Source organism: Echiichthys vipera (genome assembly GCF_963691815.1).
Source record: "Echiichthys vipera genome assembly, chromosome: 10".
Lineage (NCBI taxonomy): Eukaryota > Metazoa > Chordata > Actinopteri > Perciformes > Trachinidae > Echiichthys > Echiichthys vipera.
Window position 1 is genome coordinate 18,698,881 of NC_139835.1, and position 22,037 is coordinate 18,720,917.

The 22,037-nt window shown below is 38.5% G+C and overlaps 2 protein-coding genes across 2 annotated transcripts; both read right to left on the reverse strand.

Moving 5' to 3' along the window:
* Positions 1 to 41: 41 nt before the first annotated feature.
* On the reverse strand, positions 42 to 8,992 carry gpr155a (G protein-coupled receptor 155a). The gene is made up of 16 exons (XM_083922021.1): positions 8,782 to 8,992; positions 8,095 to 8,608; positions 6,410 to 6,809; positions 5,899 to 6,067; positions 5,627 to 5,782; positions 5,141 to 5,224; positions 4,896 to 5,016; positions 4,686 to 4,770; positions 4,298 to 4,388; positions 3,990 to 4,185; positions 2,968 to 3,057; positions 2,695 to 2,825; positions 2,203 to 2,298; positions 2,056 to 2,120; positions 1,781 to 1,918; positions 42 to 1,340 (listed from the first exon to the last, which is right to left on the reverse strand). Exons 2-16 carry the CDS (start codon positions 8,567 to 8,569, stop codon positions 1,145 to 1,147), a joined length of 2,493 nt encoding a protein of 830 aa, XP_083778147.1. The 5' UTR covers positions 8,570 to 8,608; positions 8,782 to 8,992; the 3' UTR covers positions 42 to 1,144.
* A 1,327-nt stretch (positions 8,993 to 10,319) lies between these two features.
* chrna1 (cholinergic receptor, nicotinic, alpha 1 (muscle)) lies at positions 10,320 to 18,662 on the reverse strand. The gene is made up of 9 exons (XM_083921506.1): positions 18,397 to 18,662; positions 17,186 to 17,328; positions 17,056 to 17,100; positions 15,487 to 15,596; positions 14,851 to 15,046; positions 13,545 to 13,782; positions 11,428 to 11,651; positions 10,878 to 11,117; positions 10,320 to 10,784 (listed from the first exon to the last, which is right to left on the reverse strand). Exons 1-9 carry the CDS (start codon positions 18,437 to 18,439, stop codon positions 10,656 to 10,658), a joined length of 1,368 nt encoding a protein of 455 aa, XP_083777632.1. The 5' UTR covers positions 18,440 to 18,662; the 3' UTR covers positions 10,320 to 10,655.
* Positions 18,663 to 22,037: the final 3,375 nt, after the last annotated feature.

The following is a 22,037-nucleotide window of genomic DNA, read 5'->3' on the forward strand; positions in this document are numbered from 1 at the left end:
TGACAGAATTTGTGTGCCACACAGTGTCTTCAAGTATTTTTCTTTTATTAAAAGGACAATTTATACAACAGTTCTCAACAGGGTTGAGTTAATAAACTCAGTCCTAAGCCCTTAAAAAAAGTATAATTTAGCAGTTAGTTTTCTATGTATATTACTATATACCTGAGCAAAAACAATTACAACAACTTTCCCAACTTCCAGTGTCAATGTGAATTTTAAGGGTATTCCTTAAACACTGGCTGAGTTTTAGCACTAATTTCATATGGCTATATGACAACTTTGTGATTTAGCAGTTTGATTTTGTTATCAAGTTTAAAAAGTAATCATGCAACTACTTAAACTTTGCCACTGAAACATGGATCATCCCAAAATGACACACCTTAAAATAAAACAACTCAGGTGCATTGCCTGCATAAAAATGCTTTTAAAAGTACTTAAAACGCAGCAAAGTCTTGTTTAACCCTTTAAGATACTGGCTATGTTATTCATGAAAATGCATCTTAAAAGAAAACAACCTGGGCCCTCAGTCCTTCTAAGTTATGTGAATATTTTAGTCACCAGCTTTTATTGCAGATCAGAAGATGCAGCGTAATCACTACAACCGAGTCAAACAGGTCATGGGAAACTATTTGGCATGTAATTAAACTAGTGCATTATATCAACTTGCTAGAGAATCTGGCAAACAATATAATTATTACTGTCTGTTATAAACATCAGTTACACTGGAAGACTGGCTTCCTGATTCTGATCTTCAGTATTAAGGGGTAGTTGTGCAGTTTTTCTGCACAGAGGGATTAGAACGGCCATTTCAGGTACTCCCTCTTTAGGTTTTACCTCAAAAGCTGCTGCTACTCAAGATCTCAGCAATTATCCTGGTGAGTGAAATGTTAAATGTAAAATTGCAAAAATAAGCTCAATAAAAGTGAATTCCCTTTAATACCAACTCGACACAATGCCTTATGCCCCGGTTTTAAGTTTGAAAGTTTCCAACACCTAACCAGGATGTTGCATTGCACAATACTTTATTGTGAGGTACTGTATGGGATATGCACAGAGCATGCAAGTGCAATATTTTGTCATTTTTTTTCTCTCAACTAGAATGGCATTCACATTTGGTCAAAAAAAGAAATGTAGACCTTGTATCTTATGTCATGAAGCGGTAATAGAGGGGACTGTCTTGAAAGTCGTGTTCCTGCTTAATGTGCTGGAGCACATTACCCTGCTGTAACCGTGCCCCGTAGATTACAGCCTCACCATGATCCTGAGCCAAGCCCACCTGCTGGAGCCATTCCACAAGTTCACAGCCTAGAAAACAGTCCACCATAGTCCTCCTACCACACCTGAAAGTAAAAAAAAAAAACCATTCACCCAAAAGGTCTATTGATTATTTACGGTGTTAATTTACCAATTTCAATCCAGCTCTGTGTCATGACAATGTGGGCATTGTGTTCAGAGGAATGGGCTCTCTCTATGGCTGCTACAGAGACAGGCCAAACCCTGTTCATCTGATCACAGTGCCCACAGTGCCATGAGACAGACCTGGAGTCTTTTCCCATAAATCGGTATTTAGAAAGGAAGAGGGAAAAAGCATACATGCTGCTTTATAAATCTGACAAAAAGAGTATGCATATTTGCGCACACACTTTTTTAATCGTGAATCTACACGTTTTGTGCGTCTGGGCCCAGGACTTATTTCGCCACACATCAGAGAAATTGTTTATTCAAGACATTTTCTCAACCTCTGATCGGAGCAGCAGTGAGTAAGATGATTTGCTCTGACCTTCTCTTTCTGACAATGTCATGAAAACACTGATCCTTGTGGTATTTGGTGAATTGGGTGCAGGTCATCCTGACTTCCTCAGATAAATCAGTCTGCAGCTTCTCTTCTGGCTTCTTTCCGTACCACAGACTGTATAACCTAAATACCATTCACAAAAACAAAATATAAATAGAGTGTAGTGGATAGTGTATATACACAGTACCAGCTGTATGTTGTGGGGATTAAAAACTAATGTGGATTTGTAGAGTATGGCGTGGTTTTGGAACATAAATTACCTCTTCTTAAATGGCAGTATAATCAAATGCTTATCCAGCCCAAACAGAGCAAAGGAGAGGAAACCCTGGTGACAGAAAACATGTCATGAGACTGGTACTGTGTGACAATAGATGCTCACAATCTACAATAGTATCTGAGACACAAACCTGTCCATAGTTGGCCACAGCACAGAAAAACTGCAGCTCCAAGTAAAGTCTACCAGGAACAGGATTCGAGAGCAACCACAAGCAGCTGGACAGGTTCTGTCAGAACAGGATTTTGGGCAATGAGTTGTAAAACTGTGTAGAACCAGTGAATGACTGCTTTAGGACAATTCATAAAAGGTGTCAGTGACAGCTGTTTCTCTCAACAGTTTTGGACTCACAAAAAACAATTACACCACATGCTACAAGCTGTATTGGTATTTAATGACTCATATTATTTAATATATTTCTTATCTGCCGATAAATAATATTCCCAACATAAGAATAATCTAACCGGTTTCTATGAAGAAGGCTTCCATCGATACGGAGTGAGTTGGAAATTACACGGCGCAGCCATTTGTGTATGATTTAGTTTGTGATGCACTAAATATAATGATGACGGCTGTAAGGCTGACTTCATGTCACTGTAGAAGTGAAAGGTGGTGGTTTACTCACAGCAAGCGAGCTGACAGTCAGAAGCAGACATAAGAGCACATGACGGGCCACTTGTCTATCCGCCACCTGTTGGAGCTCCTCCACTTGGACAAGCAGGCAGTCTGTGGACTCACAGTTATTCTCACACTGACCTGAGGGTGGCAGCAGAACAGAGATTTAGAAATACTGAGTTACTTCCTGTAGAAAAAAAAGCTGTGCATTTTTCAATGATTATGGTTGTTCTGAGCTAATGCATTTTTTATTTTCACATTAGTTTGCTTATCAATACAATACCTGTGAGAGTGGGTGGTGTGTTGTTTATATTTGTGCTGATGATCATGTCAGGCATGGGCTGGGGTGGTGCACAGTCACATAAGAGGCACACTGATAATAAAGTGAGAGTTAAGAGTCTTTACCATATTACTACAATATCCTCACAGTTCACACTGGTTGCAAAAAGGACATGTATGAGTAATACAAGACTGATACCATAAGGAAGCGGAGAGTTATACAAGTGCATGTAGTTTCACATTTCATTGGGTTGCCATAAATATCTTGAGTTAACAGGAATATTTTCATGCAATTTCATATGTGACTGTAGCCAACTTTCCTTAGTGATTTGAGCAGCAGGTCCTACTGTTTTAAATTTACCACCGGCTCTATTTTTATCAGTATATTTAAAGTACTTGTTGCAAAGAGATGTTTGAATCATACTATAACAATATAACACCCTACAAATCACAGTTATTTGATAAATACGTTTTCTTTCTTTCTTTTTCTTCAATTGCAGAACTTGTTTGCCTCTATTGTAATGTGAAAACCAGTTGATCGATTCACTGCCTTTTTGACATCTCCTTTCAAAGTAACAAGCTTTGGAGGCTCAGTTACGAGTCAAAGTGTTTCAACAGCAGAGCTGATGATGTGCTTCCTATTTACTTTAAATGACTAACTAACTTAACTTATCAGGAACTTCAGATATCATGTTTCCTCCAGATAATGCCACCCACAAAGTTTTGTTCCTACTTTTTAGTTCATGATTTCGTAACTGCAAAGGCTGTATTATACTTAAGGAATTGAAAGTAATTTAGTTTGGGTGGGGGGGGGGGGACTTTTGTACCTCAGACAAAAGTTGCATATGGCATTTTGCTGTAGACGACTTTTAGATATGGGTTAGTCTTGACTTTGCCCTTTGGCTGCCTCTGTATGCTCCAGTAATTATCATTTTCAACCTGTATATTTAGTGGCATGAAGGTGACATATTCAAACAAATGTTAAATTGTTGCACAAAAGTCTCTGTTAAATGGCCTTAACAGTACCTCCGTTGAGATCTCCTGATGAGCTGACAGGCTCAAACACAGTCTGGTTTTCTGGTTGGACCTCAGTCACAAGATCCTCTGCAGAGTTTCCCTCTTGAGATTGGTCACTGTGGGCCCAGCTTCCTCTACTGAGACACACAAGAGAGCTCCCTCCCAGCAATATACTGAGGGCAACTACAACTGTGGTGCAAATCATCTGTCAAAGAAGGTGCATACAGGCATGCAGACTTTTAAATTATTTATGACGGGGGGTTCAAAATAATTCTTAAATGGCAGAAAAAAGGAATGAGTTCCATCTATGTGGTTACCTGTGATTTGCCATAAAAGAATGCTGAGTCAATTGTGTCGGACATTTTTTCCCCAGAAATGAGCACCACAGCAGTTACTAATGCTGGAAACCTGTTAATATAGAGACAGGCAACAACATCACTGACAGTATCAAAACATAAACGTTAACCAGCTCAACAACACCAAATAAATTTGCATGAAGTTTGCTTGATAATTTACATTCAAGTGAGGAATCATTAACCCTGTAAAATCACCCTCTCATCCACCCCCACTCTTGATCTTAGTTTTCTAAACTGAAAGTGAATTCTACTTTAGAGCAGATATTCTGGTTGTGGCTCCACCTTTAAGAAGACAAGACGAGGCAGCGTGGTTTCATTTCTTTGTTCAGTTTTCTTTACAGTGACTCACCCCCAACCCGTAATGACAAACACGCCCGGTGAAACTTTCACATCCTCAAAACTTTTCATGAGCACAAGAGAGAGTGCTATTAAACCTGAAACGATAAAATATGCATTACACAAGAAATCAAACTACAGGTTTCAAAGCTCAACAAGATAAAATACTGCAGTGTAATGTGTGCTTAATGTTGGTGGTTTGTTGTTTGCATACACAGCATACCTGGCCAAACATAGGTACTGTAGAGTGAGGTGCATAATAATGTGAACGTCAGGACCTGCCCGACAAAGTTGTCTTCTTTCACCACAAATTTCCATAGGATCATCGCAAAACAGGTTAGAAACTAGAGACCATTACACAAAAAAAACACAGGAATGAATCAGTACTGAGGTTAGGGGAAGTAATGCCTACAGGCAGATGTCTTGTGGATAATAAAATCAGTTTAGAGTGTGTGCAAGTGTGCTCACCTGTGCCAAGAAAAGGTTGACCGTAAACATGTGAGGTAACCTCTTGAATTTCTTACTTAAAAACATGACAGTAATTGTCCACACCTGTCAGAGAAAAAACAACATTTTGTTCAAATGATATTGTACAGATTTTAAATACAACTAAAAATCAAAACGTCTGCTGATTATTCCATTTAAACGCAAAGGGAAGGTGAAATGATTCAACAGATCGACATATTAAAGAAACACTAAAGATAAACAATTAAATTAAAGATGTTACAAATACAAACACAACTGTCAACATTTCATCATAAAAAACATCTTTTCTTTTTATAGCAATGATATGTTGGTTCCTTAAAAATAGGTTGAAAATGTAAATTAATGAGGAAGTAGGTCCATAAGTCAGTAAAGCATCTGTTTGGCCACACATCCTTTAAACAACTGACCTTTTTTAATGTCAACTTACCACAGTGGTTCCAAAAGTCATATTTTTGTATTGAGACTCACCAGTGCAACCAAGCTCACTATGCTTATGTTAAAGCTGACATTCTGCAGGGAATTCATCAAAAGCTGAGGATCCATCCAGCGCATTGTAAGTAACCAGGCAGAAACATACATTATTGGAGCTGAGAGAAAAGTGCTGATCACCATCCCAGAGGTTACCTATTGGGAAGCGGAACAAAAAAAAAGAATTTAAACAATGGGGAGTTACAAAGAAACAACCAGTTCTGTATGAGATTCACAGATAAGGGGTTGGTAGGGAGATGTAAGCAACTCACAACTTCTAGCTCTGCGTTATAATAGACAGCATAGATGGCCACACTTGGTGCAGTTGGAAACACTCCATAAAGAAAAGCATAATTTGAGAGACTTGAGTGGTTCAGAGCACTGGTGTTGCTGTTGTCCAACAGATCCACCATGTCCTTACAAATCAGCGGCATAAGCAACCTGAAGGTAAATTCAAAAGAACCATTATTTGAGGGGTTAGTTGACATTATGCTGAATAATGCAATGCTACTCAAATATTTACAGACACTAGCTATTATCATGCTACGCACTCTGGAGACCTCTTAACATGTCATCCATTTGGTAAAAGCCTTGTGGTCTGAGAAAGGCCTGAATCACCTAAACCATCAGCACGAAATGACATGTTGGGAGGACTTTACAAAGCTATAACATGCTGACTCTCTACACTCACACCACAAGTCTCATTACAAAGAGGTCATCTGATAATACTTTAAAATCATCTCTTTTACAAAATGAACATCAGGTGCAGGCGTTTCCACTTACAGTTTTGCTGTTGTGAGTAATATCAGTGTAACGACTGTGGATCGGGTTAATTTCCCCAACTGTCCCACCATGGACAGGCCCAAGTAGAACAGAGCTGCTCCTCCGAAAGAGTTGGCCAAGCCATCAACAAATGCAGCCATGAAGGGAGGGATTGTCTGGTGCAGTGCAAAATGGGCGGCGATGCCAATGACAACCATGAACACTATAGGGTTCTTCAGGACCTGTAAAACTACAAGTCCAATGATCAGGAGTTTGCTCTTCTGGTGGTTTTCCTGATTCTTCCACTTCTGGATCTCACAGAAGGCAAAGCCAATGGGATTTAGAAGCATCAGGGACACAGGTGCAACCAGGTAGATGTACTGGAGGTACTCGGGGTATGTGCTCTGGTATAGGGCCTCAACTGTGGGTAAACATGAGGACAAATGGCTCACTATTAAAAAAAGCCTGCAGCACAGTATGTAGCACAAAAGCAGTTTAAGCTAAAGTTGGTAACGTTCTATGAAAAATATGTTGTTATATAATATATAATATTATATATAATATTTGCCGACACTCATTTTAGAAAGTTACGATCTATAGCTTTAAGAAACTCACAATTAAAGGTTGCATACACACACAAGTCTGCACGAATGTCAGACTCATACTTTGGCTTACGCACTTTCAATTACAATTATCACAATGACTCCTTTAGAGAAAAAACTGTTAATTTCAGCACTTACATACAGCAAAATGGTTCTTATATGTATTGACGAAACCCACAATGAAAAAGTTCAAAGAACAATAATTTGAAAGTTCCTCAAAATGAAACAAACGCTGGAGCTAGGGTTTCAGTCGCTGCAGTGAAAGCTAAACAATTAATACTTTATGGAACGTGAAAAAATGGCTTTGGAGTGAGTTGATGCTGCTATAAATTCTGCCACAGTTGAATGAAGAACTGGTGAAATTAATGTCCACTCTATGTGAAATTTGCATAATTGTCAGTCATTCAATCATGCAGCCTGAGAAGACTATTAGAAGCCTAATCATCTGTAAAGGAAACATGTAAACAGACCATTAATGCAGAGTAACATTACTTTTCCCCCTCAAGATTTGACAATTGGGCTAGTTTTGGTGGATTTCATGACCACCTTTCCATTTCAACGAGATGTGATATATCTCTCTTGCATGGACTATTTCGAAAGAAGGATTAAGGACTTTTTGAATACAATTTGCACATGTACTGTCTCTGAGCACCGATCTGCTCTTTTATTTCTAATGTTGTTTAATTTTGTTGATTTATCATGTTTAGTTGTGTGTTGTTTTTGTTTTAAATGTGACACTTGTATGTTTATGCTGCTGTCTTGGCCAGGACTCCCTTGAAAAAGAGATTTTAAATCTCAATGGGAATATTCCTGGTTAAATAAAGGGTAATACAAATACAAAACTCTCCAAATGTATAAGAGTACGGAATAATGAATCCCACTTTGCTCAGCCCCGATCACACTCTCGATATGGAAACATTTTTGCCATGAACACAATGTTAATAAAGACGGGCCCTGAAAGCAGTGACATCCTGTTTCCTAAGGCAGTTTAAACATTGCTAACAATACTTTTGGGTTGATGAATGCATGGCAGCATGATTACAGTTGCAGAAGTGAATGAAAGACACTGTGGGTGGTAGGCTTAAAGGCATTATGTATACATACCAATGGGATATCCCAAGGCAAAGTCATTGCTTTGGGTGGCAAATATTGAGAAAATCCCAGCCTTACTATAGCGGCTCTCAGGACTGGCAACTATCAGCGTGAGGACGCAGACAATGAAAAACACAGACACTTTGGCGATGAGGATGCTCCACAGAAATGGCCATATGACATCCCCAAAGTCCAACAGCACCATGTTTTTGAACAGCAGTGCTGGGAGGGCAAACTTGGACACAAAATTCCCCAATCCTTTGGCCTGGGTGGAGGTGATGATGTTTGTCCTCCCTGCGATGTATCCACATAATATAATCCCAAAGCACTCCAGGAGAGCCGGTAATAGCTTGTCAATGGACATGCTGGGTGAGAGAGCAGAGGACTCCGGGTCTTCCTCCACATATGAGAAGTTGAAATGGGTGGTTCTGGACGGTACCTCCATCATGTGGATCCCCTTCAGTGACCCTTCATGGCTGGATCGCATTCATGTTAATGTGCTAGTCGGAGTCGGTACAGCCACACACTGAAAGATGGAAATACACTGCAGTTAAAGGAGGGGTTAAAGTGTTAGCCGTTACAGCCGTTGGACACAGATAACATGATAACTGCGTTGACTAAACGAAACAACATCACATGACCGACTCCTTTATGGGATATTATAAACCAATGGCAATGTTGTTTTATAAAGTTGCTCACCGCTGAGTGCAGTAGTGTGTCCCCGCATGTCCTGTGGAGGGTCTACCATGTGTCAGTCAAATGTCAGCCCCGGTAGCCACGTTAGCCAGCTAGCTAACCTTTAGTTGCTGAGCCGAGACTCGCGGTTGTCGTCGAAAAATACTAACGTGGAGTTACAAAACTCTGAAGTAGGATTTTACAAAACGCAACTCGGGACGCGGCAAGTGTTCACATGTCGGGTTACATGGGTGTTATTGTTGGTTTAGTCTCCACCCAGCAACTTTCGTAATCCCTGATTTGTCAACAACGATTGGACCAATCATATTATCCAGAGGGACAGAGGGGGCGGGGCCTACTCCACCTGCTCTTGGGAGAAACGCTTTGTAAATATGTGTTTTCTTAATCAGCCTGAAGCACTTAAGAAACGCAAAATGTTGTTAAATTACAAAATCCTTACACCTTCATGAAAATCTATACGCCTTATTTCCCGCCTGACCTACTTTATTTATTTGTTTTATTTAAGTAGGCTATTTCATTGAATTATTTCATATTATTAAGCTTTTTCTAGTTATTTATTTACTTTTATTTTTATTGTTTTTATTGTACATAACTTTTATCTTGAATATGATGTATGTCTCTTTGATAGTGCAATAAAAATTAATAAATAACAAAATGATGATTGCTCCGCAGTAGACCTTTGGACACATAGGCCTGTAGGATATAGTATTAGGAATTATGTTGAATACTTGCTATGGTAGTCAATTTTGGGTAAAGAAATAATAAGTGCATTTGTATTTTTTTTAATTTCAGAAAGCAACATATTCCAAGTCTGCCCCTCATATAAATGACTTTTAGATTTATTTATTTTATTGAATATTTGGTTCATATTTCATACCATTATTGTTAAATAGTTTATATTACTTGTAGCTTGTTTTATACAAACTGAAATGATTTACTATAATGTCACAGAAGGACAGACTCTTAACTCTGCACTGTCCCTCAGTTTTTTTTCAATTTGTTGTCTTATGACACGCTATTATTGTTTTACAGCCAGCAACTTAACTACAGTGGTTCTATTCCACCTCTCTCAACAGCCTCATTGCTTCTTGACTGTTGGGTGTGTAAATACCACAGACTCTATAATAGAGATTTATTCTTATTATTTATTCTGTATTATACAGTTTATGATAAATAGGCAGCAAATCCAGCAGACAAGGTCACAGAATCTGCATTTGTATTTGTCAAATCGAGGGTTGACAGAAACATTAACACCATAACAATGCTTTGGGAAACATGGTGAGCACTGCACAGAATTGGAGAGTCGTTAGTGCTTCACACAGATGGTGTTTCCATTGTCCAACTAACATGTCCGTAACAGAAGCAAGTGAAAAAGTATTTTAAAGATAATATTAACCAAAAGTCCAAATTCCCAGGATTAACGTGTGATGGTATTGCTCAAATTTCTACTTTTCCCCTTTCCAACTTTAAATGTATGACATAAACCATAGGGATTATGACATACGGCAAGAACACGGAGCAAGACTGCACTTCTGCACAAAAACTGACAAAACATGTTTTATTCAATTGTTCCCTATAAACATGTCAAGGTAAACATTCAAACAGTTTATTTTGAATTAATCTAACTTTTGAATTGCTTACATACCGTATATTCCCTTAAAAAAGAAATCCAACCCTGTTCTGTCTTAAATTAGGCTGTCGATACAACATAATCTTTTACAAATACAAACAGGACCAAACGCCAAAGAACAAACAGCAAGAGACTCCTACAGGCAATATACAGTAAAGTGACTGCTGCAAGGTAAATAGAATCAAAAGCTTTAGCAACAGACTGGCCCTCTGAGAAGTTAAACTGGTAAAACAAAAGGTGCAGGCCTTTAGAGCATGCTCAGCTCAATGAGACGGCCTGCAAACACGCCTAATGTGCCGATGAGGCACACAGCCATAAACACACACAGCAGAATATGATCCAGCACCATGGCCACAAACTTCCACTCTTCAGCCGCCTAGAAAGAGAAGATGGACAATGTGTCACATACACAAAAACAAGACTCATCAAAGAACCACATTTTTGACACTTTCTGTGTGAGAAAGATTACATTGTTGGATTCCTCATCTGATTTCATGGTTTCTGCGATGTACTTGACTCCTTCAATGGCACTGCGGACGTCAGGGTTCTTTGTGATGGGTGACTGGTAGGGAACAGAAGTGGTCTGGTTCCCAGAGATGTCGGAGATGTCAAAATCAGCACCATAGTTATTAGGTTTAGTCTGCTTTTCCTTTCCTGGCCGTTTCATTGTTGAGAAGAACATGATGTTAGGAATTGTTTCGATAAAAACCTGTAGAAAGACAAAAGATATGCGCAATGTCAAGGAATATACTCAGAAGCCACTGGGTTATATTAAAGATAAGATCAATAAGATGTCCTGTCTGCTAACACTAGATGGCAATCTAATACAGAGAAAAAACATCAGTGATTCCTCTCCAAAGCTTGGGAATAAGACTGATTCATTTTAATCATTCAGCTCTACAACAAAAAAACAAACCCAAAAACAAAGATATTATTGGTAGATATTGTACATATATATATATATATATATATATATATATATATATATATTGTTTTTTTTCCCCCACTTTTGTGCTCACCTTGCGGACCCAGTCTGGCATTGTGTGAGTGCTCGGGGAGCGGTGATGGGTGTTGATGACAATGACAGTGATGATGATGGAGGCAATGACGAAGACCATGGTGAAGAGCATGTACTTCCCAATGAGTGGTACAGCACTGGAGGTAGAGGGGATCAGCTCCACAATGACCAGCAGGAACACAGTCAGAGACAGCAAGACAGAGATGCTGAGAGTCATCTTCTCACCTGGGAGACACAAAATAACATCTTCACTGCTCATACAGACTTTTTAAGTTTGTCTTAATCTGACAGAACACCATTTAGACTACTGTTTAACAGCATGGAGGTCGATTAGGAGGGCAGGGTGAATCTGTAGGGCCATGACATACATAACATGATAGGAAAGCAGAAAAAAAGGTCATAATCTTCATGGGCAGGTGTTTTTTTTCATTTGACATGACCCAAAGCTTTAAAATGGCCTCTGACATGTGACTATTTTACAGATGCTATTTCCAAAGTCACAAATGAACAAAGACCTAAAAAGCTCTCTCTCTCTCTCTCTCTCTCTCTCTCTCTCTCTCTCTCTCTCTCTCTCTCTCTCTCTCTCTCTCTCTCTCTCTCTCTCTCTCTCTCTCTCTCTCTCTCTCTCTCTCTCTCTCTATATATATATATATATACTGTATACAATTTACTTATTTTCTCCGACCCTAATCTAATCTTTGCCTTTTTCCCCATGTTAGTTACTTGGATAATGTTACCTCTTGAGAATGGGGCTCTCAAAAATAATTCATAATAATTCATATATTGATATGTAATAATGAATCCAAGCCAGATCTTTTTTCAGAATGTAGCGGTTCACAAAATCCGCATTGCTTAATTTTGATTGGTTACATAGAAAAAAGGTTGGGAACCCCTAAATTAAGCCTATAATGCATGTCCCAAAATGTTTCTAATTGGTCAGAGGTGTAGTTAAAGGGGACATGTTGGGTTTTCAGTAAGTAATAAAAGAAGAATAAGAAGTAAATTCTACTTACAATAACGCAATATGTGTTATTTCAATAATCTTTACTTCTTTCAAACACATCAAAATAACCCTGAAAGGGGAGAGGAAAATGTGAAGCTACGTTGGCTCATGATAACAACAACATGCAATCTTAACACCTTGCCACAAGGGAGAGCTGTTGCTATGATTGATACTCCTCTTGCCATCCAATCAGCATTCCACCTCAAGTATTTACACGACAGCACAATAACTGCACAGTTCTCCCACACCAGCAAATCACATTTAAAGAGCAAGAGGCATTTTGTTGTTGTTTCTAAACCCAACAATAGCACAAGTAAACCGATTCTGACACCATTTCACAAGTAAAATTCAAGACATGTTGTTTTTGATGCTCAGAGCAGTTATCCCAGAGAGAGCATCTTTGGCACCAGCTTCTCTTCCACACGTTCCTGTCAGCAGCCATATCAGAAACTGGGATTAAGTGATGTATTATACATTAAAGCAAAGGCCTGCTTTCAGACACGGTGGCACAGAGGGACCCTGGGTAATGAGGCAGACCTACACACTGGGAACATGGCCAGATGTGCACACAAGCAGCGCAGTTCCTGGAGCTGCTGATGTGGAGACAAGGAGCCGTCCAACATGATGTCAGTTATCATATCATATCCTTGTTTTAATATCACATCATGAAACATACCAAGGAAAATGTAGTAAATATGAATGTATTCTGGCCAATTTGAACTTTTTTCATATCCCTTATAATAAACATATAGAGTACATCTATATACCTCTCCAGGCTGCTATCTGTGATAGAGATTGATTGAAGATTCCCTGATGTTTACTTGAAAAACAACTTAAGAACATGACAAAAAAGCACAGCGCCTTGCTACATTTGCATGTCTTGTACAGTACTGTATATGAACATAACAGCAATGTAGCACAGTTTATGGCCTTATAGTCAAAATGAGACAAAGACTATCAACAATGAAAAGCTGTCAATGATCATATAGGATTTATGATTTATTATGAGTTATTGTATATATTGTGTGTTTGATGAATGTTTAAATATGCTTTATATGGATACATGTCAAAAATAACAACTATATCCCAGTGAAAAAGAACAATGAGGAACATACCAGAGTCTGTAGGAAGATAGAAGACAAGGCCGGTCAGGAAGGAGAAAAGCATGCAGGGGATGATGACGTTGACGATAAAGTACAGCGGGAGTCGCAGCATGAGAAAGTGGTAGGTGATGTCCAGGTAAGGGGTGTCTGGGCAGCAAGCGTAATACACCCAGTGCTTCCAGCCGCGGTAATCCTTCATCACCCACTCTCCGCTTTCCATAAAGTTACTGAGATCAGGGCGGTCACTGTCCTGGTGGAGAAAAGCAATAGACAGAGTGATTCAGGGATGTATTTTAATTCAAATTCTTTAAATATGTCAATTCTGTGCTGTGTTTGAGTTCAAAAGGGATTGTTAAATAGGGACATAAAGTTGTTCTATGCCTACATTTGATCTCTATATAAAATCTGTTCTATTAGATGTTGTGGTTTCAGGGTGGTTGGGATGTTATGGTGCAATGTATGTTGCAATGTTTCCTGCTGTATTTATTTGTTTATTGTGGTGGAATTAGATACATTTATATAAAAAAAGAAAGGAGCATTAGTATTACCCAAAACGAGATGGTAAACTGTGTATCCAAGTTTGTAAGCAATAAAGAGGCCTCCGATATGTTATACATGTTATTCTAAAGGACTTGTGGTATTTGCTCTGATTATTTTTTGACTGTCAAATATCATGTAGTGGCAACGCTTTCATTGTTTAAAGTTTGAATTTTTGGGAATAAATATATTTGCTCTGAGAACGAGAATATCCATGGCAGTCTTGTGTCTGTATGGTAAACATGAAGCTACAGCCAGGAGACTTAGCTTATGAGGCTGGAAAGCAAGAGGGAACAGCTAGCCTGGGTCGGTTCAAAGGCACTGGCTCACTATTTTACATATTTCTTTTTTGTTTAAACTGTATAAAAACTGTTGTGGTTTTAGTGGACACAGAGACGTCACTGATCCTAAACAAGAAATAGTCTGGTACCAAAAAAAACCAACAGCATTAGTGAGCAGTAGTGAGCATTAGCAGTGTAGGTTAGCAGATTTTTTCCCCTTTGGACAGAGCCAGACTGACTGTTTCCCTCTCTCCCAACTGGCTGCTAACTCTAGCTTTATATCATATAAAAAGATATGAAATATATTGACCTTCTTATCTAATTCTAAGCAAGAAAGTGACTTTTTTTCTTTCTTTTTTGTCTGTTTTGTCGGATGTGTTTTCAGCGACTGCTGTTATCTGTTTTTGTTGTATTTTATTTGCTCAAGATAAATAAAAATATTAGTGCATTTTCCAAAATGTAGGGCTAATTTTCGACAGAAATGGCCTGAATGGAATTACGGGATTGACGACGACCAAGTTTCCATCGTAGGTCCAGGTACCCAGCTTCATGCTGCAGTTCTGGAGGTCAAAGGGGAAATGCAGCACAATGATTTCACAGTAGCTCTTGAAGATGGCAGGTGGGTTCCACGTGATCATTCCTGTGTGCTCCAACAGCACTTTGGTCTCATGGACGATGGCAAAGTCTCCATCAGCACTGCGATCACAGAAACACACAGGGAGCATTAACATGGGAGATAACAAGTTAAATGTTAACAAAGTGGAACATCAGTGCCTGAGGATGGGTCAGTGCTGCTGTTCAACCCCAGCCAACCAGGGCTCAGCTTGGCACAAGTTGTTGCGGCAGCAGAGCTGGTTGTCAGGGAAAGAAAGCAGTGTGTCAGATGCAGCATATGGTTGGAGGAGGGGGGCTGCAATACAGAGTCCAGATTTAGCCTAATGAAATCTGAGCTTCCACACGCTGCATACTGGAGTATAGGAAAGTGTGAGTCAAAACATATAACAATAGGTGTGTTGATTGCTTCCAGAAGTTTGGATACTTTAGGTCACATGAAGCTTGTTGCAATGAACAAAAAAGGTTCTTATAAAAAAGGATAGAAGGACACGGCATGGATCACATATAGCCTGATGACATACTTGTTGTAGAGAACCAGATCAGGCCGCCAAATGTCAGTGGAGGGAACTCTGATCTTTTTGATGCCGCCGTAATCCTCTGGGTTCCACTGCAAGTTCACATCTTTCCATTTCTGGTAAAAACAAAACAGACGCCCAGAACAATGGATAGTCAATTCAATGTTTAAGTACAACTTTGACAACCATTATTAATGTTTTATTTTAAGGGTAAAAACACATATGAGCAGAAAACATTATGTAGACTGTAATGCTACATTTTCACAGCGGTGACACATTTCATACAGAATTTAAAGGAGAACATTTCAACATAACGTGTTTCTACATACAGAATCTTTCTTTTCTAAATGAAATCCTAAATCCCAAACTTAGTATCTGTAATTTAGTTTGAAGAGGTGTTCTTCATATAGCCTATAAAGTAACATATATAATTAAATATTATATACACTCAATAACAGAACAAAATGGGTGCAGTACAAGACACAATCTGTGACCTTCTCTTTACTTTGTCAACACAACACAAGAAACCAAGGAGATTTAATATGCATGTAGTTTTTTTTATCATTCAAGTCTAGCTCAACAGTGTAAAATAAAAGCAGACACTTTGTCTGTCTTTGTTCTTTATGGAACACAAATACAGCATTTGTTATTAAAACAATTAAAAAGAATAGAAGAAGAAGGAACAAATTAGAATAAAAGGATGTTGTGTGTGTGTGTGTGTGTGTGTATGTGTGTGTGTGTGTGTGTGTGTGTGTGTGTGTGTGTGTGTGTGTGTGTGTGTGTGTGTGTGTGTGTGTGTGTGTGTGTGTGTGTGTGTGTGTGTGTGTGTGTGTGTTTACTTCCTGTGCAAGTTTACCAGAGTGTTATATATATATATTTATATAACGTATCTACAACATGGGTAGTTTGCTTTGGGCAGTGCTAGCTAAAGAATTCTCTTACAATGGCTGGAATATTAAAATAATAAAATAATAATATTTGCAGCGCACTTGCCCATTTTATTTTGTCAATCCTGATGTTTATCTTAATAGTTTACTTATTGGGACAAAACAGGATTTGTTTATAACGCCTTAAATGTTAAACATGTTTTCAAGTTCGTTCATGTTTACATGCTTCAAAACACACATTAGTTTTCTTATACAGTCTCTCTGAATATACCTGTATTCACCCTCTGTCTGAAAAGCTCCATTTTAGCACCCATCTCTCTAAATATAGTCTTGACATCACAACTGTACAGAAGTCCTGACAGCTCATTTAAAGGCATTTCTCTGTGGACTAACTAATTACTGGAGCAGTAATTATATAGCACCTCAACCTGCTTTTTTTTTTTAGATCAAAAAATAAATGGAAATTACATTTTTTTTCAATATGGGACCTTTAAATGTCTTGAGTCCGGATTTATTTTTTCCCATTTTTGACATTTATAATTTGTTGCCAGAAGCATGATGATGTATTTTTGCCTAGCCCTTCCTTAATCAATTTATTAGTTCATTATTGAGGCTTTCTGATGTTGTGTGTGTCCAAAGACTTTCTTTTATATCACAACACAACAACACAAACAAACATGTATCAAACCTGTTTCAGTCGCACGTTGCTGCTGACGATCTGGTTGACCTCATCCTGTGAAATCAGATAAATGTGTTTGGACAGTTAGTGACAGTGAATCTTAATACATATGGGGTCGATATGTGACGTGAGACCTCACCACACTGATGAGCTGGATGAGCTGAAGGCCCACGGTAACAACCACCGGGTCCTTGAAGTGATTGACAGGACGGACGACCTTATTGTAGCCAGTGAAGAGGGTTTTGACCAGATTTGTTTCATCAGTGGAGGCCCAGGCGACACCTATAAGACAAAAACCACACCATACAGGCTCATTGGTGTTTATAATGACTTTACTGAAGGCATTTAGACAGTGAATAATATTTTTCTTTACTACTCCATCTGCCTCTTGGTGTGCTAGAAATCAATGTGTTGTCCCAATGAAGTATATCACTTTAAGAACATCTGAGGTGAGTTCAAAATAGATGTGACGTACTTAAGTGTTGGTGAATATCCTGTATGTACTATGTTGTATGTAGGAGACTGAAACTGAACCACTTTAACTTGGCTTTAAAAGAATGCTGGGTATTAAATATCTACATTTTGGTGATTTAAAAAGTCTATATACTCATTTATTTATTCATTTTCAATGTTTCAAGTAGTTCCAGGGTTAAACAGCAAAGCGAACTGTGAGAGAATTGCATCCAAGCACAAGTTTTTAGACCTGTAGGCCTATTGTGTAAATTATATTATTAGTATTTGCATATTAATGTACATTTATATATATAATTTGGGTCCAAATGTTGAAATTCTGCAATTAAACATGCAACGACACCCCTGTAAGGTTGTGAATAGAGATCTTATCATGCTATTTCCACCACATATCTGTCACAAGCCAGGGCAGGATCCCCTTTCGTTTTTCAGCTGACCTTGAAACGAAGGTTATTTTACAACAGCATGTTGTTTGAATGGTTGAATGATTCTTCAGACATTCAACTCAGTAAACACACAGAATCACATGAACATAATTATGCAGGTGACTTCATGTGTTGACAGACCAAAGGCGGAATAGCAAAATGAAAACAGCACACATGCCCTTGTCAATCAAAGAGCCGGTTTTGCAAAATTAAAATTTTGCTCATTAGCTTTGCTGTTTGAATTGGATCAGCTTTCATTTAGAGCAGTTTCAATAAACATGATTAATGCACACAGGATTAAGCAATTGTTTTTATGAACTCAAACTGTCTCTCACTTTTATAAACTAAAACTTTCTCTCACTCACACATACAAAGCATTTATTCTAGCAAAGTAGACAGACACTTATTTCCACGGGTAACTAACACACTTTGTTTTTGTGTTAAAAGTTCTTACCTGTCAGGATGACTAGATGTAAAATTAAAAATACAGTATTCATTCTTGCCAATAAACCCAGGCATCCAAAATCAAGATCCGACTTCAACACGCTGTCTGTTGACCACTTGAGAACTAAAAGGGTTTGACCCACCTAAAACATTCTTCAGCGCTGGCAAATTACTTCCAAGCTCCAAACTGTGCTCTGGCAGCCTTGTTGTTATTGTCTGACAGCGGATGTGAGTGACTAGCTGCCAATGCTTGTAATGTGAGAGGGCCACATTCTTTGTCATCTGTTATAAGATCAACATGCCGGGGTAATCCACCACTGAAATATCCCACAGTGAAAATGGACACACACTACTTTGAGGTAAGAAGACGTGCAGCACATGCTCAAAGCTTTTTTTTTTGAACCAGTGATCCATGCTGTCTTTGCATATACAGGTCCATATACTAATGCCTATAGCCCCTTGAAAACACACATTGAGTATCTAGTCTGTATCTAGGGATGCAAATTGATACGCTTTTATTGATACCAATGCCAGGGTTGACTCTGCTTTTTGGTCAGAGTCTTTACTGATTCCCTAATCGATTCCTGATCAATTTCTGTGTGGGGAAAAAAGGTCGGCCTACACAGGTTTTTAGCTTCAACACAACTGTTTTATTATCTGAGTCTGAACACTGTGAAATGAGAGAACATTTGTGCAGCTTTCTTAATAAGGTTATCAAAGAAAAAATCTGCTAAGCCTGTCTGTGGGGTGCTAATGTGCCTCCACGCAATTCTCTCCGATGCCTTCCTCCTTGTCAAATGCCAATTTTTTGTGACAGCCATTGGTCATTTGTCACAACAGCCTCTCCACGAGGACCATTTAATAGCTTTTACAAAGCTTTAAATTGTATCACATGATCAACAGCCAGCTGCTAAGGAAGACCATGTGTTGTAATCGGAAACCCCCAGAAACAGCCAAATGGAGCTTGTCATGAGATTGTTTGGTCGAAAGCTCGGTCAGTTCGAAGAATGCATGATCAGGCAACATTTACATCTTAACTCACATTTGGGAATTTTCTGCAACATTTCATAAAGTTAATAAAATATTAACTTTTTGGTATGCCATCAATCAACAAAAACTCAGACCACTCCTTGTGTGGTAGATTTACTGGAAAAGTTCAGGAATTTCTTGAAACTTCCTGAATTTTCTGAAAATATACAATATACGATGCATATGCATGAATTTGTTTATGCACATCTGTGATATGTTCATGCATTTTTATGAAAGATTCCCTTTATTGTTAATCCTTAAACCTCAAAATGACACTTAAGGTAAATATAATGAAATGCCTACTGAAGGTGAATGAGCTATATTTGAGAGATGCTAGCAATATATCTGCTCACAATAACCATATAATGTGTTATACAGCCTTTATTAAATGTAATAAACTGCAAACTGTGAGGGTCAGTAGCTGTTCAATGTGGGTGATGAAGCTTTTTTTAATTTATTTTTAATTGAAAGGGTTTTCACAATGCTTTTCATGTCCATCTGACAATAATAATATTGTAAGATAATTCAGATGTTCAAACAGCCTTATGTGTTTCTTGCTTGGGGGCAGGTGTTACACCCGTGTTTCCCTCTTTTGCTCCACTCTACCCCACTCTGTTGGGCCTGTGATGGGTCAGGCAACTCAATTTCCTCACATCCCGAATCCGTTCAATCAGCTAGTCACTCAACCACCCGCCTCATTCATCTCACTTAGGGACAAATGACCATTTTGGCAATGTCTGAATTAAGAGAGATTTGTCTCAACCCACCCCCTCTCTATCTCCAATCATTCAGGCCACCTGCATTTACACCATGTAACCACCGCTTTGCCTTTCTTCAAGTCTGTCATGTAAGACGGGACCAGCCAGCGTAGTATCTGCTCATTGGACCTGTAGTCCCAGGCGTTTTGGGGCTCTGTCCGGTGTTAATTAAAACACTTTGAAGGCTCAAATCGTGATTCAAGTCTCTAGAGGACTATGAGCTGTGTGTTGGTTTCCGCGTTGTAAGTGATTAAATGTTCATTGAATCTGAATGTAATATCTGCAGGGGGGTGGATGAAAACTGGACAACATACTGGGTGTTTATGCCTCGATGAAGATTAAGAGGATTAGATTTTTCATAGAAGAGATTATGATGTGTGTTGAGTTCTTTATTTTACATGATATTTTAACATAAATATAGAAACGTCTAACATTGGACAGCATTAGCAACAAAACGCAATCAACTTAAACCATTATGTGTGGCTTCACTGTTGTAGTTACATTTAGTATATTTAGTATTCAGTATAAAAAAAAGTGATATATATATGTATATATATGTATATTCATATAAATCTATATTGTATATAGAGTGAAACTCAAGCACAACATTAATGATTCACCTTTTAATATCTACAATGTTAAGTTTTATGTGAAATACAAAAGAAAAATTATGATTAGACTATATCAAACAGTATAAATGTTTTCATTTCAAATAATTCCCATTTGAAAATGCGTTCAGATTCGCTGTTTACAGGGAGGATAGCATTACCATCCAGTCAACAGAGAAAGGTCAGTTATCTCATGGATCACAGCCTTTCAAATTTACCCTCATTACTGTGAATGAGGCACGTCCACAGCACAATGCATTTGTCAGACTTTACTCCCACACGGTGTTATCACAGCATCTGACTGAGGGATGGAAAGCTTGATAGCTTTATTGGTGTGGTTTACCTCCTTTCACAGTCAATGCCTGAAGCAGATGAAGGTATGATATATTTAAAATGGCTGATAATGGTGGGGGAGGCTAAACGGTTGGATGAAAATCCAATTTTGCCACACAATCACCAGAGACAAGTCTGGATTCGCCTTACATTAACTCAATGTGATGTGGTCACAAAACCTGAGTGATTAAATGTCAAGCAGGGATTGCTTCTCAGATGCTTTGTGGGGAAATTTAAAGCACAAAAACCAAAAAAGCAGGGAACGGCTGAAGGTGAAGCTAAAGACCACATGAGGTGCCAAACATTGTGGTTACATCAGATTTTATATTCGTCAATAATAATCACACCTCAAAGCTCTATCCACAGAATTTTTTTTTAAACACAAAATGTGTAATGAAGACGCCTAAACAGTTTGAAAGAGTGGTAATGCAATGAACCACTGACGGCTGTGCATGGCTGGTTCGTAGAAATTGCTTGGAAAGACATAACCTGTGGGTAATTAAACTTAAAATGCATTCATTTCATGTGACATTGTTTGCACATATCCAGTAATTAACAGTCTCCCTATAGTTGCCTTAGGTGCTGTGTGTTTGGTTGTAATCTCACAGTGAATCAGTGTGACTGATGTGTTGTTGGAGGGGTTTATGGAAAGTCACATGACGTAGCTTTTAGGCACAACTTGTCATTCTGAATATGCAGAACGAAGGACTATCAGTCATGTAGGTCAACTTTCAGCCCCACACAAGTATGTTGCTCAGGTCAAAAGTGGCATTAAATATTCATATATTCTTCGGTCTTTTCAAGGATAAAGATGCTGTTATTGTATATTATCATTAACCACAAACCCCACCGACAAATCCATTAGCTCTTACTGAAGACAGAAATCTTAAGAAATGGGTCACAAATATATAGTTTTATTTTAA

Coding starts and splice junctions, on each gene's coding strand:
- gpr155a (XM_083922021.1), bottom strand. CDS start 8,569: ATGCGATCCAGCCATGAAGGGTCACTGAAGGGGATCCACATGATGGAG. Junction 6,810..8,094: donor TGCCTTGGGATATCCCATTG/GTATGTATACAT, acceptor GTTTACCCACAG/TTGAGGCCCTATACCAGAGC. Junction 5,017..5,140: donor TCAACCTTTTCTTGGCACAG/GTGAGCACACTT, acceptor AATGGTCTCTAG/TTTCTAACCTGTTTTGCGAT.
- chrna1 (XM_083921506.1), bottom strand. CDS start 18,439: ATGAATACTGTATTTTTAATTTTACATCTAGTCATCCTGACAG. Junction 15,597..17,055: donor GCAACGTGCGACTGAAACAG/GTTTGATACATG, acceptor TGTTTTTACCAG/AAATGGAAAGATGTGAACTT. Junction 11,118..11,427: donor TGCCAGACTGGGTCCGCAAG/GTGAGCACAAAA, acceptor GTCTTTCTACAG/GTTTTTATCGAAACAATTCC.